Source organism: Palaemon carinicauda, chromosome 17 (genome assembly GCF_036898095.1).
Source record: "Palaemon carinicauda isolate YSFRI2023 chromosome 17, ASM3689809v2, whole genome shotgun sequence".
Classification (NCBI taxonomy): Eukaryota; Metazoa; Arthropoda; class Malacostraca; order Decapoda; family Palaemonidae; genus Palaemon; species Palaemon carinicauda.
In genome coordinates, this window is record NC_090741.1 from 57,840,924 (window position 1) to 57,857,995 (window position 17,072).

The 17,072-nt window shown below is 38.2% G+C and overlaps 1 protein-coding gene across 1 annotated transcript in view; it reads left to right on the forward strand.

Moving 5' to 3' along the window:
- LOC137656383 (oxysterol-binding protein 1-like) overlaps positions 1–17,072 on the forward strand; it is a 260,638-nt gene that overhangs the window by 242,281 nt on the left and 1,285 nt on the right. Inside the window, exons 9-10 of the mRNA XM_068390557.1 lie at positions 4,669–4,860; positions 5,315–5,398. Of these exons, the coding sequence (XP_068246658.1) occupies positions 4,669–4,860; positions 5,315–5,398 (276 nt within the window). The remainder of the gene's footprint in view (positions 1–4,668; positions 4,861–5,314; positions 5,399–17,072) is intronic.

A 17,072-nucleotide genomic window follows, 5' to 3' on the forward strand; every position in this document is an offset into this window, starting at 1 on the left:
CATTTGAATCTTCCGTTCATTTTTATTGACTTCCAGCTAACTTCTGCTTTGACTGAAGCATCATTGACAGCCCCACTATATAAATTCTACAACAAATTCTAGCCTTTAAAGCATTTCATCGTTCCAGAGGATTTTGTAGGCTTTTTCGTCAATGAAAACATTTACCACCATTATGGCATTGAAATTGTTAGGCCAATTGGCTATTCCATTGATTTATGCCAGAGAAGTAAGGTCTCTCTTCTGACTTTATCCTTTGTTATGGATCTCTGTATCATCTTCATTGACAATTAAATGAAAAAAAAAATTCTGACTATCTTTGAGAGCTAAAACTATTGATCTCTCTTCAACATTGGCATAATACATCATTCTTTTATATTCTTGCAATGGCTTTATGTTGTAACCTCATCAAGTTGGTATTTTGCTAAAAGTAATCCTTCAAGAGGGCATTCCTAATTGCCTTCAGTTCAACAAGAAGAGTTGGTGAGGTCAGATTTGAGAGACTTCAATATGATGACTAGCACCCAGAAAGGATGTCTGTTGGTTTCTAATGTGCTTCTACATGACTCCTATATGACTGCTAGGATTGATTTCCTCTGTCTTTTACTGATTTTTCTCATTGGCGTGGTTGTTTACTTTATATTGTTTATTATTTCCTTATTTCCTTTCCTCACTTGGCTATTTTTCCCTGTTGGAGCCCTTCAGCTTAGAGCATCTTGCTTTTCCAACTAGGGTTGTAGCTTAGCTAGTAATAATAATAATAATGATGGTGTAAACTTCTTTTCCTTAGTGTGTGTGTGTTTGTGTATGGAGCATATTGAGGTACTCTTAGAGTTACTAGGCCTTGCAGACGATGTTTTTCTCAATTTCCAACAGTAGATTTTTACTGTATGATATCAAAGCAGATAATATCTACCCATTTGAAACCAGGAAAATGTATGGTACGTAAGTCGCCTTTAGAGCAGGATTGTAGCCAATATGTCCTTGCATTGTTATTCGTGCTCCTTGCATGTTTTGCAAGGAAAATAATTAAGTCTCGTGTGGATAAAAGTTATTTTTCAATACCAGGGTTAGCTTGTTTTTTTTAAGTCATAAGGAAGGTAGTAAAACACTTTATTTGGTCTAGCAATGAAATGGTAATGATGAAAGACATTTGCAAATAATTGTGCACTCATGAGATTTCGTATTTTACATTTTTACTTCTGTTGTAACCCTTTACATGATTTCAAATTGTAGTTTTCATTCTAATAACAAGTGACAGAACAATTTTCTTTTAATATTTTTTTTCAGGTGTTTATGATCTTTTTGTAAATACAACCATTAAAAAACAATCAACATCCTATTTAGTATTGTTAGAAAAAGAATTTGTTGGAGAACACTTTAAATGTCTATCCAACAGTTCACATTTAAAGATGAAATTTACCGTGTTCACTTTCAATATATCAATATTGACAACTACACTCAATTTTTTTTAATGAGGCGCATTTGTACTGACTCGTAGCGGTGCCCTTTTAGCTCGGAAAAGTTTCCTGCTCTCTGATTGGTTAGAATTATCTTGTTTAACCAATCAACGATCAGGAAACTTTTCCGAGCTAAAATGGCACCCCTGCGAGTCGGTGCAAATCTGCCTCGCTAAATAAAATTGACTATAGCACCTATTGCCGGTGAACGTGTAAAACACCATTATAGTTAATTAGAATTGCAAAACATCATAATGCTATCTGTTTATATAGAAATATGATGCTTAGGGTAGACAAAATTGGTAATTGCATGATTTTCCCGTAGTTGGTATAAGGAGAAATTTTAACTGCCATTAAAAGGTTTTAATGGAATGTGGGGATGTTGTCTACATATTATGTGTTATATGGAATTTTATTAATGTATATACAGCCTGTGTATGATAATATCAATGTTATTACACTTGTATTTTTTAAAAATCTTTATTATTATTATTATGATTTTAGTAGGAGTCACTTGTACTGTAATTTTATCATTATAATCATTGTCATCCTCATTATTAGTATTATATTTTTAGTAGGAGTCATCATAGAAATTAGATTTGAACACCGTTACATTTTCATCCTTCGGATGAATGTATCTCTTGATATTTGTAAACGAAAGTAAAGGAAGTTAATTGAAGACTGCTTGGGCTAGAATTTCAAATCAGTCGCCCGCAATCTATTGAGTAGAATTGACTAAAATAAAAAACTCTTTAATTCATAAAATCGAGCAGATTCTTGATAAACATTACCGAAAAGTTCCGTAGCTAGAGGTGAGATTTCAGGAGAGTATATATGCGTTGATAGACAAGCAACTACCTGTATACTGTTTAAAGTTGCATCCTTGTTCATTCACGGCATCAATATTATTGCACTTGCATTACACTAGAACTTTACAGATAATGCATTCAGTTGCCAATGGACAATGGTCAAATTCCAATATCTACTTATATCAGTATGATATAGATTAATCATTGACAGGGGCATATTTGAGTCAGTTTATAGGTGGACAAGTCGATTCATCTCTCTCTCTCTCTCTCTCTCTCTCTCTCTCTCTCTCTCTCTCTCTCTCTCTCTCTCTCTCTCTCTCACACACACATTTAATATGAAGCCTCCATCATGAGTTGGTTATTTTCCAAAAGAACAAAAGGGTATTGGAAGATACATGGTTTATACATTTTTCTTATTAATCAGGTTTGCAATGTAAGATATTTATAATTTACAGCATTTGGAAGAACTAATCTCTTTAGTAAAGCTTAGTGATAGTCAACATATCACAGGGTAGTCCATCATGTTGATCTTTTCTATTCTAGTTTTTAAAGCTTATGGGAAGTTATTTTGCAGTGGTTATTGAATTTGGGTCTAGCTTCTGTTGAGTAAGAGAAATGGAAATACAAAGTTTATTTATAAGGAAGGGAAGCTGACATAGGTCCTCACATCTGATAAAACTGGACTTGTGTGTTTTGATTTTTTTGTCAACTTAAGCTCATAAATGGTTCTTATTTGTTTGAGTTCTTGCATATCTTTTATCAACAGTGGAATTTAGCATTAATATTTATAAGTTAAATTTACTATAGCATTCAGCCTTCATTTATTGATATCCTAGGTCAATTTTGAAGATTGTTTTAACCCCATATGGTTAAACCTTGAGTTGACTTGTAAGCAAGTTATATACAGTACTTTAACATGTCCATGATCCTTCCCTCTTCACATTCTGCTTCAGTTATGCTTTATGGAACATGGATTTTATGATTGATTAGGAGTGATACTTGTATTGCCAGATTAGCATTTAAATCTTTTTATTACATATTAATTAAGGCTAAATTTTCCTGACAATTTTAAAGAGAATAGTGCATTACACTTAAGGCTACTGTATATTTATTTTTTAGATGACCATGTACTTAAATTTTTTTCGTTTTTACTTGAGATCACAACTTTCAAAATTGTCGCCTTTGGCATTGCCTAGTGTGTTAGCTCTGCAATATTGACCAATTTTATCCAACATTTTGTCTTTAATTCATTCTTTATCTCATATCGTTTATTCATTTCCTTATTTCCCTTCCTCACTGGGGTATTTTCCCTGTTGGAGCCCTTGGGCTTATGGCATCGTTCTTTTCCAGCTATTGTTGTAGATTAGCTAGTAATAATGATACTCAGAAATTAGCTTCAGAGTAAAGGAATAAACAGAGGAACACTCGTTTACTTCTCCTTCTTACTGCTCTCTTAACTGTATCACTGTCCATTCTCTCTGCTAGGTAGCAGAAATGGTCTTAAGAGATCCCATCTATCACAAAAGGGTTCTCAATATCTCTTATATTCCCCAGTTGGTCTTATTATACAATTTTGGCATCAAATCTTTATCTAGTAAACCCATCCACCTCTTTTGGTATCACCTATAATATTTGGTACCCAGTACAACACCACACTTCTACAACAACCACACGGCTACTTCCCTGATTGAACTTTGCAGTCAGCAGTTACTTTGTTTTACTCCTGTTGACTTTCATTCCTTTCCTCCAAATTCTGTCCTGTCATTCTTTAAACATTTCCACCCTGTCTTCCTCAAATCCACTTTCATAACAAGTTAGGAGTTTGAAAGGGATTTAAAAAACTTATCAATTATAACTGCATAGTTTTGAAATTTTATTAAAGATCCTACTTTGTCTCTTGTATTTGATTTTTTTGATAGAATTGCTATGCAACGATCTTCCATGGAATTTATTTTTCCGTCGGTTATCAGGATTTATTAAATTTCCTCATTGTGATCATTTGTGCTATGTACAGTACTGTGTTCTTTGATATTTTGATAACTGTATAGTATTTCACCATCGTTATTTTGATATTTGAAGTACTATTATATTCTTTTCAGTATAGGCTTTTTTATTAGTTTAAGAATTTTCTATTTTCATTGTACAGTACTGCATTGTATTGATTTTACAGAGAAAGTTGTCGACATTACCTAAAGATTTGTTTGCACAGAATTTTAAGACTTATATATTATAGCATCTGTATTGATTACTAAAACTAGCACAGTGATGGCTTTATATTTAAGAAAGAGACCAAAAGAAATTTAGTATTTCACTTCATTTGTTTATTGGATTATGTAAACTGTATTAATTTAAATGTCCTAATTTCCTTTTTTTAAGTAAGTTTTGCTTTGTTTTTCCAATAGTTAAGTGAAGAAATGGCCAGCCTCAATGGGTCTCAAGCCACAACTCCAACAGAGGGAGGAATGATACAAGCCAACGGTCAACCCAAAAGGCAGCGTAGAACAACAGTACCAGAGAAACCAAATTATCCCATAAACCTCTGGTCGATTTTAAAAAATTGTATAGGGAAGGAGCTATCCAAAATTCCTATGCCAGTAAGTTTTAAAAACCCGTTTCTTTTGGAATTCTCTTAAATGGAGTCTTGTTCTTAATGGTATAAAAGTTTTCAAAACCTTTTTCTTTTGGAATTCTCTTAAATGGAGTCTTGTTCTTAATGGTATAAAAGTTTTCAAAACCTTTTTCTTTTGGAATTCTCTTAAATGGAGTCTTGTTCTTAATGGTATAAAAGTTTTCAAAACCTTTTTCTTTTGGAATTCTCTTAAATGGAGTCTTGTTCTTAATGGTATAAAAGTTTTCAAAACCTTTTTCTTTTGGAATTCTTTGAAATGGAGTCTTGTTCTTAATGATATAAAAGTTTCCAAAACCTGTTTCTTTTGGAATTCTTTTTGAGTCTTGTTCTTCCCGATATAAATCTTTACGTAAAAGTAAATTACATATTTTGACAAACTGGGTGTTGTGTACGGCAGCTCATTTATTCTTTTATTTCAGGTTAATTTCAACGAGCCCCTCTCTTTTCTACAACGATTAACTGAAGATTTTGAATATAGTGATATATTAGACAGAGCAGCATCGGTGAGTATACTGTTTACGTATTTCATCGTATAACATCAGTTTTAACATTTTTGGTTACCTTTTTTTTTTTAGTCCTCTAGTGATTATTGTTACTCCTACTATTATAGGATTATTAGTGACATTTCATGATCACTGATTCAGCTGTTAACCCTTTTACCCCCAAAGGACGTACTGGTACGTTTCACAAAACTCATCCCTTTACCCCCATGGACGTACTAGTACGTCCTTGCAAAAAACTGCTATTTACATTTTTTTTTTTTTGCATATTTTTGATAATTTTTTTTGAGAAACTTCAGGCATTTTCCAAGAGAATGAGACCAACTTGACCTCTCTATGACGAAAATTAAGGCTGTTAGAGCAATTTAAATAAAATATTCTGCAAAATGTGCTTGAAAAAAAATAACCCCTGGGGGTTAAGGGTTGGAAAGTTCCAAATAGCCTGGGGGTAAAAGGGTTAATGACTTAATTCCCACTACCCTTCCAATTGAAAATTTAATTTTGCACCATGTTTATATACTGTATTGACTATTTAATTCTTCAGACCTTACACATATACATCTGTTGTGTCTTTGGTGTACTGTTTCATTTTATTTATTTTTCTATTTATTGTGTTTCCAAAATATTATTTAACAAGAAATGTTATATGTAATCTCCATGTTATTCATATCTTTTCGTATTATAATGCAGTGTTTCCTGGTTTGTCTGTAGAAATGTTTTCTTCAATGAAGTCAAGCCTCATATTGTTTTGCTTCTTGGAGTAACTATGGATATAATTTCTTAACGGGTCTGTCCAGATCTAATCTAGGTGTGAACTTTATAGCTCTTGTGACAGGAGATAAAGAGCATATTAAAATGTGAAAATGAAAGCCTTCATATTCAAAATTGGAAAGCTTGTTTCTCACCTACCTACTTCTGGTTTGCTATTCTTTCCTACCTTTATATTACTTCTCTTGTACATACCAGATTATTGTTTCCTGTTGACCATTCCACTGTCTTTTAGGTTACGTAGGTTTTCAAATCTTGAAACTCAATTTCATTGACATATATTAACCTTTTTCATTGCTGATTGCGTGACTGTTCAAGTCCAATTGCTAATACTCACTACCTCCTAATCGCTTTCCATTGACACTTGGTCAACTTCTCACAAACCTAATTTGGGGTTCAAGTTAAAAAAAAAAACAGTTCCTTTTATCAAAACTGTTTCTGTAGATCCAATTTAGAACACTTCCGAGTGTTTTATAGGGGAGGAACACCAAGTTCGTAGATGTCTAATGAATTGTGATAGTGGCCCACCTTTTCTTGTTACTCATCCATTAAAGAGAAATGTGCGCTTCATAAGCTGTTTGTCGAGCAGCATTTTTTACTGTATACAATTTGCTATGACCTCTTGTGCAGTACTGTATAAGGATGTGTTATGCAGTATGCTTTGGCACCATGCTAAAGGGAACCTTCACAGCTTTTAATCACATTCTTCTTAGACAAAGTTCCTACTGTGAGTCTTGGATTTCATCAGTTGACGCTCACTTAAATGCAAAATATATCACAGATCCATTTGTACAATTGCAAGAAGCTAAAAGTTTTATAGACTTTTCTAAAGGAGATGCAAGCGCGTATCTTAGGGGAGTTTCTTTTCAAGAGGCAGTTACATGGGACGATTTCAAAGTTAGGCTACGTGCAATATATGGCGGTGAGGAAGCTTTAGACGTAGTTTTGACATTAAGAAATACGCTTAATCAAGCCTCTATGACTCGGCTTAATGTTATAGAACGGGCGGCTCTCATTGCCGACCGGCTGAATGAATATTGAGACTCATAAAAGCACCCTGTTGTGGCTTTTATCTGCAGGTAATAGGATCTGTTACTTTTTATTAATAATACATTAGGTTCTTAGGAACTGCTGCTTGATATAATACTATACAGTAGTACAAACATTCATCTTAGCAGTTATTTGCCTTCACTAAATCTAGTTTATGGGATTAGATCAGGTATACCATCAGAATGTTCCAGAAGTGCTAGGAGGACTATCATCTCTGGAATATCCATTGGCACCAGCCACCCGTTGAGATACTACCGCTAGAGAGTTATGGGGTCTTTTGACTGGCCATACAGTACTACGTTAAATACCCACAAAACGACTCTGATGCAGTCTAACACAAAATCTAACACCGTAAATTTTTAGACATTTTTTCTGACCCCGCCCCTTACTAGATTCGGACACCAAAAATAGAGCCTTTTTTTTTTTTTTTTCAAGAAAACCTCATATACCTTCTATAATTTTAGTCAGAGAGAAATTATGCGATGACCACATATATACCCATAAAACGACTCTATGCTGCAGTCTAACACAAAATCTAACACCGTAAATTTTTAGACATTTTTTCTGACCCCACCCCTTACTAGATTCGGACCACAAAAATAGGGCCTTTTTTCAAGAAAATCTCGTATATCTTCTATAATTTTAGTCTGAGAGCGAAAATATGCGATGACCACATATATACCCATAAAACGACTCTATGCTGCGGTAAATTGACTCCCGGTCAATTTGACTCCCATTAATTTCACTCCCACTATCTGAAAAAAGTCCTGATAGGTCTCAATTTTGTGATTATCAGCATTTACCACCTCAAAATAAAATTCATAAATAAAATGAAATAAAACAAAATAAAAAGAATTATCATTCACCTTCTTTAAAAAATATATTTAAAAGAAAAAAATTACGAAACAGGAAACAAGTAAATAGTACATTATATCAGTAGTAGAATTGCTTGTTTGCACACCCATTAATTAGTTTACAAGCTAATTAGTTGACATAGACTATCGTGATATGGAGTTCAGCATTAAGAAAAGATGTTTTCCAACGTTAGCATTTCTTCCTCCTGCTGATGTAATTGATGGATTCGAAGAACTTGGTGACGGTGACGATCTTCCTCAAGAACTAGTGTCTTATTTTGAAATATCATACATATGATGTTTGTGAGGTAGAGGAGTTAGACAATGCAAAATACCTCCTTTGTTTCCTATAGATAGTTTGAATGTACACTTAAGAACGGAATCCGAGATGCCTCGCACAAATAACCATTTAGAGTACTATCACAATGCTCTGCAAAGCTCTCTATGTTGTACCCATCCAAATATATGGAAGTTAATTACTGCCTTAAAAAAGGAAGAGCACTTGGCCCAAATGAAAAAAAATAGATTCAATTTGATTGTGGCAAGATTTGTGATAAAAAGAAGTAAAAAGATATAAACAAATGACTCCAGACAATCATTGAGTGATACAGCGACCAAGGAAAAGTGGAGTTCTTAAGAGCGATAGCTAAAAACTTGATCTAGGGTTTTTTCTTAAAAGAGTGGAACTTTATTTTTTAAATAAAAATCATATAGACATTGAAAAAGTTCATGCATACAGTATCTACTTTTTTAAAAATCTATATTTCTTGAATAAAAATCGTATATTCAATGAATAAAAATCGTATATTCAATGAATAAAGAAAAGAGTGGTAGGGAAATTACCGGGGATCAAATTGACCGGGAGTCAAATTACCAGGAGTCAAACTACCGGGGGTCAAATTACTGGAGACAAGTCACCGGGAGTCAAATTACTGGTCACCAAAAAGCATTACTAATGTGGAGAATAAATGTATGAGTCAATGATAAATTGGGTGAAGGATTATTAGTCGAATTGATTAAATCATATTTGAAGAGGAATTTTTGTGATTTTTCTTAGTTTTTACCTATTTATCGAAAAATTAAAGGCATAAAGAGATAAACTCAGGTGAAAATATTGTTGAATCCTAAAAACAGAAAGGTTATAGAACACAGAAAACTTAGTTTAATTAAATTTTGAGCATTTTGAATTTTTATTGAAAATGTGCACAGAGCTGTGCAACATCCTATTTGAATATCCGCAGCGAAAGGGTTAAAGGAGAAACATAGGGCTCAAACTTGTCCCTGAAACAACTAAGGGCGAAGATCACCTACTTCATTCGCACAGCGGATCCTGACAGTACACCCGCAGATCACGGTCCTAGGAAAATTGCTTCGTCACTGAATTTTTTTCAATAAATGGATTTTGAGCATCTTCGCTCGTATACTGGATGGAAGTCATCCAGAGTGTTTTTTAAACACTACGCGAAGCAAGTGCAAGAATTAAAAAGATACGTGGTGGCGGCAGGTAGTGTACTAAAACCTGTCGTTTAGTGCTGCGGGGATCAGTGAATTGATTGGGACTATATTGCATAGGGTGAACATGTTGACACCTTATAGTGCAACATGGTAAGTGAAGTGTCACGAAGGTGACACTATGGACTGTTCCATTGACTAAAGGTGAAGAAACATAGACTTAACACTTGTGCCGTGTGTTTTTACACAGTGTAAAAGACAGTCATTCCCAGAATTGTATTAGAAAATTATTGAATTTTCAATTGTGTGGCATTAACGACTGTTTCCTTTCAGACGAAACAAGTATTTCTGGTCTGTCCTGCATTTTCTATGTTTATTATTATTCACTTGCATTTTTGTGTTATTATGAAATGCAAGCTGAATTACTATTTATTGATTGCCAATTATTAACTGATTGATATTTGCGTCTTATTTCGCCCCAAACCTATATAAATAAAGTTATGTACGACCATTACTTTTTCATTCCTTATTCTGCATAATAACATATGAACAACTGAAGTAACGTTGTTCCTAAATGTATACATACCTTTTCTGCCCATGCATACCTTGTTTCGACATGGATATAAACTGTCTGTTGTGATATACAGTACAGCTGAGCCTGTATACCCTGGATGCTACGGTGGCTTACGTAAACCTTTGTTTATTTTGAAAATACAATCTTCGACTCGGTGGGTATATAGTGAGATCTGTATGCCTCTTTGTTGCTAGGTTGGTCATATGAAATATGCAAACTTCGAGACTTTTCCTGAGTCTGGTATGACTCTTCCCTGTAGGGGGCAGGAAGCACTAACAGTTCATGATTAGAAGTAATGACGTATAACGGTAACGTCATAGATCTCTAAGGTCTAAAAGCGACCAAGGAAATATTATCTTGAGGTTAAGGCACAATTGGAAAATCCACAGGTACATTAATGCTCTGGTAAACTTCCATCAAGACGACATGGCCTGAGCCCAAAAAACAGAGTTTGAGCGAAGCGAAAAATCTATTTTTGAGTGAGATAGCCATGTCGTCCTGATGGACCCGCCCTCCTTTCTATGAAAAGGCCTTGGCAGGATCCCTCCCGAAACTACTGTAGCTGTAGCACCTGCTCAACACTACAAGGAATAAAGATGGCGGCGATGATGGCGCCATCTAGATACTCAAATAGTAATGGAGGAAGGGAACCTTAATAACGGCTCTTTTATTTTTGCCACTTTCCCCCTTGAAGCCTAAATGCTATGTGGGGTGAAGATTGCTATGTGGTGTTTCTAAAAGATTTTACCATGGAGCTGATACAGTCTGTGATGTGTTCCTTTAATGCTTTGTAACATTAGTGTAATGTGTTTAATTATGTAGACTCATGTATTGCAACATGGGCTGACACTACAATTGCCAGTTTTCACCAAGTCATCCTTTAAAGGATATCGGCTTTGCTAGCATTTTTCCTCGCCTCTCTCTTGGATATCGTAAGTCACCTGAAACCGCATCTTTTATAGATGCATCTTTACTTTAGCTCCCATAACCAAATTCTGGTGTGATTGACTTGATGGAATTGAGAACTTTCAGGTGATCAGCTGATCAAGATTATTGCTTGAAATGGTACTTGGAAAATATGTCCCCTTGGGGTTGGAGTATTGATTTTGCCATATTTTATTGAAAGTTATTTTTAATTGATAGTTATCCCTATTCATACAATTAAAAGTATAATACAGTATATAAACATCCTTACAACAGCCATTAGATAAAAAGTATTCATACTGTAACTCATAACATTTTTTATATTATTAGCTGTACGGTACTGTATTCTTAATTTTCAATATTAAACTTACCCGATAATCATGTAGCTGTCAACTCCGTTGCCCGACAGAATTCTACGGGAGGGATACGCCAGCTATCACTATACTAGAAGGGGGTGTACTCACAAGCGCCACCTGTGGCCAGGTACTACAGTACTTGTTGTTGACGCCACCTCACTTTTTCCTCTGTCGTGCTTCCGGCAAGACGTTCTTGGATACGCTTATGATTTTGGAGTATTGTTCACGGTTTGGTGAAGTATTTCTCTAAATTTTGCAGCTATTCGCTATACTGGAAACTTCTATGTTAGCTTAGCTAGCTTTTGGAATTAATTTAATTATTATGGTGACGAAGAGAGTATGAACTCTCTTTCACCTTTAAATGGCCGACCCTTCCCTTAGACGGAAGTATTGGTGTCTAAGAGAGTATAGACTCTTTCTTAATTTTGTTATAGATTTATTTTATATCTCTCCGCCTTTTATAGGCCTCTTCGATTAACTTCCTTTTATTATAAACTTATTAAAATTAATTTTTATATTTGTTTATATTCGACCTTTCCTAATAGTAGGCGGTCTTTTCTTGGTACCGAAGTTAATTAACATTGAGCCCGTCATTTCGGTTTTACCTGTTAACATATTATGCTATTTTAATGTTTTTGAAAGAATTTCTTTGATAGTCTCGTACTGTTTTCAAAGTTGAACTAACGTTTTGTTTGGTCTCTGCAGTTGTTGACGTTCAGAACGTTCAACTTGCGTTCTATCGTTACGATAGAGAGAGAATTTTCACAGTGTCACGTTGCAGTAAGAGTAACCGTGTCTAGCGTTTTGTTCATTCTTTCTTAACTTAATGGTTTTAATTCTAATAAAGGAACTTTTCATTTTGAGAAATATTTTCCTTTAACAATAATATGTTTTAACGATATATATGATTGGGCTCTTCTCTCAGGTTCTAAGTCAAGAGAGAGAGAGAGAGAGAGAGATAGAGACGGAGGGAGAAAGAGGAGGATAAACGTTTCGTTCAAGCGAGTAACGTTGTTATCGTTTTTGCTCTTCTCCCTAGTCTCTTTAGGGGAAGAAGGTAAACGTTTCTAGAGAATTTAAACGTAGTTTATTTGATCTAGTGTTTAGTCTCTTTCCAGCCACTGAATTATTTATCTTTCATTAGATTTTTCTGTTACATTGTAATTCTGTTTTCGCAATTACTAACTTTTGAGAAAGGATAGAATTGCGTGTTTCAGGTACAAACCACTTAAAGTTTCGAGTTCAGTGAAATAAGTGCAAACAGAAAATCAAAAGTGATAAGTGATTAGCGCAAAGTGTCAGTGTTGTGCGTGAGGGTACTTCTGTGCGTGCCAGTCGTCCTCCCAGTCCGGGACCTCTTGCAAGCTCCCAAGCCCAGGGGAGAAGCAATGTCGAAGGGCAAAAGGATTCGGCAGGCCTTGATCGGCGCACAGAAGTATCCTCGGTGGTTGCGGGCGTGTCTTACAGAGACCGTCACTCCCACCCGCAGACGATTGAGCCCTTATTTTGCTCGTCTGCAGAAGAAATTTCGGGGAGAAAACGCTGGTCTCAGGTCTCAAGACCTCTTAAACGTAAAGTCCAGACCTATGCCAGACGTACGAAGTTAGAGTTCTACAACCCGGATGCAGTCATTGGGTTAGCTCTGACTCTCCGCAGTCATCAGGTGACTGCACACCTCCTAAGAGAGGTAAGGTGATGCCGTAACAGACCTCATCTTCTGTTAAGGCTTTGCCTCAGCAGACCTTAGCGTCTGCCGACCCCAAGATGACTTTGCTGCAGTCCATGCAGTCACAGCTTGCGGTCTTAATGCGTGAGTGTCAGGCTGAGAAGGTTACACCTCCTCCTGCGATCGCTCCGCCTCACCGCAGTCCAGTCTGCCAGGCGTACGATGTTGAGGTTCCTCAGGATACCTTACCGCGTACTGAGTTGCCAGTTACCAGCGGTGTGCAGCAACCTCCGCCTTCCTTAAGGCAACCTCAGCAATGGGAGCAGGAATCTTATGCCTTACTTCCTCCGCTTCCGCTTGCGGTTCCACCAGAGAGGCAACAATCTCTTGAGGTACGACTACCTCTTCCATCAATGAGGCAGCCACCTCAGCACTCGCTGCAGCTTAGGCTAGCTCCTCAGGAACCTCAACTCGCGAGACAAGAACTGCGTTCTGCGCAGCCGCTACATCAACTCTCGCAGCTCACACCTCAGGAACCTTAACTCGTTCCTCAGGAACCTGCTACTGCGCATCCGCAACCCTTACAGCAAGCGCAACTCTTGAGGCAGCAACCTCATGCTATGAGTCAGCCACCTCTACGCATGCATCTGCCACTTTCTCCTCAACTTGAGAAATTACAAATGACAATAATAACACCTCATTACTTTCATAACTTGCATTTGTAATCATATACATGTATGCCTACACAAACATTATGATATGGAGGTTATTTGTCTTACTTATATAAAAATATATATGTATTCCTTGCAATATATTTTTAACAATATCGCAAAATATGGCAAAAATATCTTCAAAACAAAAATGAATCATGAGTTATGAATGTAAGGTAAATATTATGTTGATATTAAAACCCCATGCAAGCATGCATGAAGCACTCTAGCACTGGTCATGGAATTTCTGAGAAATGTTAAACGCCATGCAACACGCTCTGCTTACCTTACAGCATGCTCTACATACAGCATGCTCTGCATACAGCATGCTCTGCATACAGCATGCTCTGCATACAGCATGCTCTGCATACAACATGCTCTGCATACAGCATGCTCTGCATTCAGCATGCTCTGCATACAACATGCTCTACATACAGCATGCTCTGCATACAGCATGCTCTGCATACAGCATGCTCTGCATACAACATGCTCTGCATACAGCATGCTCTGCATTCAGCATGCTCTGCATACAACATGCTCTGCATACAGCATGCTCTGCATTCAGCATGCTCTGCATACAACATGCTCTACATACAGCATGCTCTGCATACAGCATGCTCTGCATACAACATGCTCTGCATACTTCTCAGTCATACATCTTTGGTTGTTGCCAACTCACTAGACTGTCAAGCAGTTTCATAACGTTGACTTCTAGTCTGCTGCTTTTGCACCATTGAAACCCTCACTGAGAGAACTTAACTTTTCTCGGATATGGTCCCTGTAGATGAGAAAGTGCTTTTCTCCCTCCTTCTGATATTCCCTTGAGGACTCTGTCATTTGGAGAGGAGCCTTTAGCTGCGTAGCCTCCTATGGACTTTTATTTAAGCATAACATGCTTCCAGGGAAGGTAATGGTTCCACTTCAGTCACTAACCCCGTCTGTTACCACACCTGCTCCCTTAGACCTTGAGCTGTGTTGCAAGACATGCAGTCCAAGCTTAGTCCTTGTTAAAGGATTTTTTGTTTACGGAGTCAGTGTGTCACTGGGAAGACGTTCAACAACCAGCAGAAGTGACTTGTTGTGACGCAGTGCGGCAACCTCAGCAACCCGATAAGGAGTTGTCTGTACGACCCAGACAGTCTAGACAGCTTCGGGTTGTCACTGTACTTCCTCGCTTCCCCATGGTTGACAGTTCACAGACTGTGCAGCAGTACCATGATCTTGTGTCCGGCTCCGTCAGACGACTGGCTTTTAAGAGCTCCCACAAGCCGTCTCTGTCTGGAGATTCTCAGATGGACTATGGATTTGACCAAGGAACTGGGCCTCCTGGTCAATTTTGAGGAGTCTCAGCTCATCCCATCCCAGACCATTGTCTCCCTGGGTATGGATCTTCAGAGTCGAGCTTTTCGGGCTTTTCCGTCGGCCCCAAGGATCTTCCAAGCCCTAGAATGCATCCAGAGCATGCTGAGAAGGAACCGATGCTCAGTCAGGTAGTGGATGAGTCTAACAGGGACACTTTCATCACTGGCCCTGTTCATCGTGTTAGGGAGAATCCTCCTCCCCCCCTTCAGTATCATCTAGCTGCTCACTGGGTAAAGGACATGACGCTAGAGACGGTCTCAGTTCCTGTTTCCGAAGAGAGGAGGTCTTCTCTCGCGTGGTGTAAGAACAGCTTTCTTCTCAAGGAAGTCTACCTTTGGCTGTTCAGAAACCCGACCGCCGTCTCCTCTCGGACACATCAGACACGGGCTGGGGTGCGACTTTGGACGGACAGGAATGATCGAGAACATGGAATCAGGAGCAAAGGACACTTCACATCAATTGCAGGAGTTGTTGGCGGTTCTTCTGGCCTTGATAAACTTCAAGTCCCTCCAGCTTAACAAAGTGGTGGAGGTGGACTCTGACAACACCACAGCCCTGGCTTACATCTTCAAGCAGGGAGGGACTCTTTCGTGAAGTTGTTCTAGATCGCAAGGGACCTCCTCATCTGGTCTAAAGATCGAAAGCTCACGCTGGTAACGAGGTTCATTCAGGGCGGTATGAATGTCATGGCAGATCACCTCAGCCGGAAGGGTCAGGTCATCCCCACAGAGTGGACCCTTCACAAGAATGTTTGCAGCAGACTTTGGGCCCTGTGGGGTCAGCCAACCATAGATCTGTTCGCTACCTCGATAACCTAGAGACTCCTATTGTATTGTTCTCCGATTCCAGACCCAGCAGCAGTTCACGTGGATGCTTTTCTGCTGGATTGGTCCCATCTCGACCTGTATGCATTCCCGCCGTTCAAGATTGTCAACAGGGTACTTCAGAAGTTCTCCTCTCGCAAGGGACACGGCTGACGTTGGTTGGCTCCGCTCTGGCCCGCGAGAGAATGGTTCTTAGAGGTACTGCAATGGCTGGTCGACATTCCCAGGACTCTTCCTCTAGGAGTGAACCTTCTACGTCTACCTCACGTAAAGAAGGTACACCCAATCCTCCACGCTCTTCGTCTGACTGCCTTCAGACTTTCGAAAGACTCTCAAGAGCTAGGGGCTTTTCGAAGGAGGCAGCCAGAGCGATTGCCAAAGCAAGGAGAACATCCACTCTCGGAATCTATCAGTCTCAAGGGGAAGTCTTCCGTAGCTGGTACAAGACCAATGCAGTTTCCTCAACCAGTACCACTGTAACCCAGATTGCTGACTTCCTGTTATATCTAAGGAAAGTAAGATCCCTTTCAGCTCCTACGATCAAGGGTTACAGAAGTATGTTGGCAGCGGTTTTCCGCCACAGAGGCTTGGATCTTTCCACCAACAAAGATCTACAGGACCTCCCTAGGTCTTTTGAGACCTCAAAGGAACGTCGGTTGTCCACTCCAGGCTGGAACCTAGACGTGGTCCTAAGGTTCCTTATGTCATCAAGATTTGAACCTCTCCAATCAGCCTCTTTTTAGGACCTCACATTAAAAACTCTTTTCCTCGTGTGCTTGACAACAGCTAAAAGAGTAAGTGAGATCCACGCCTTCAGCAGGATCATTGTTTTCACATCTGAAACGGCTACATGTTCCTTGCAGCTCGGTTTTTGCTAAACGAGCTTCCTTCACGTCCTTGGCCTAAGTCGTTCGAGATCCCAAGCCTGTCCAACTTGGTGGGGAATGAACTGGAGAGAGTACTTTGCCCAGTTAGAGCTCTTAGGTACTATCTAAAAAGGTCTTAACCTTTACGAGGACAATCAGAAGCCTTATAGTGTGCTATCAAGAAACCTTCTTTTCCAAATTCTAAGAACTCAGTTTCTGACTATTCAGGCTTCTGATTAGAGAAACACATTCTCATCTGAAGGAAGAAGAC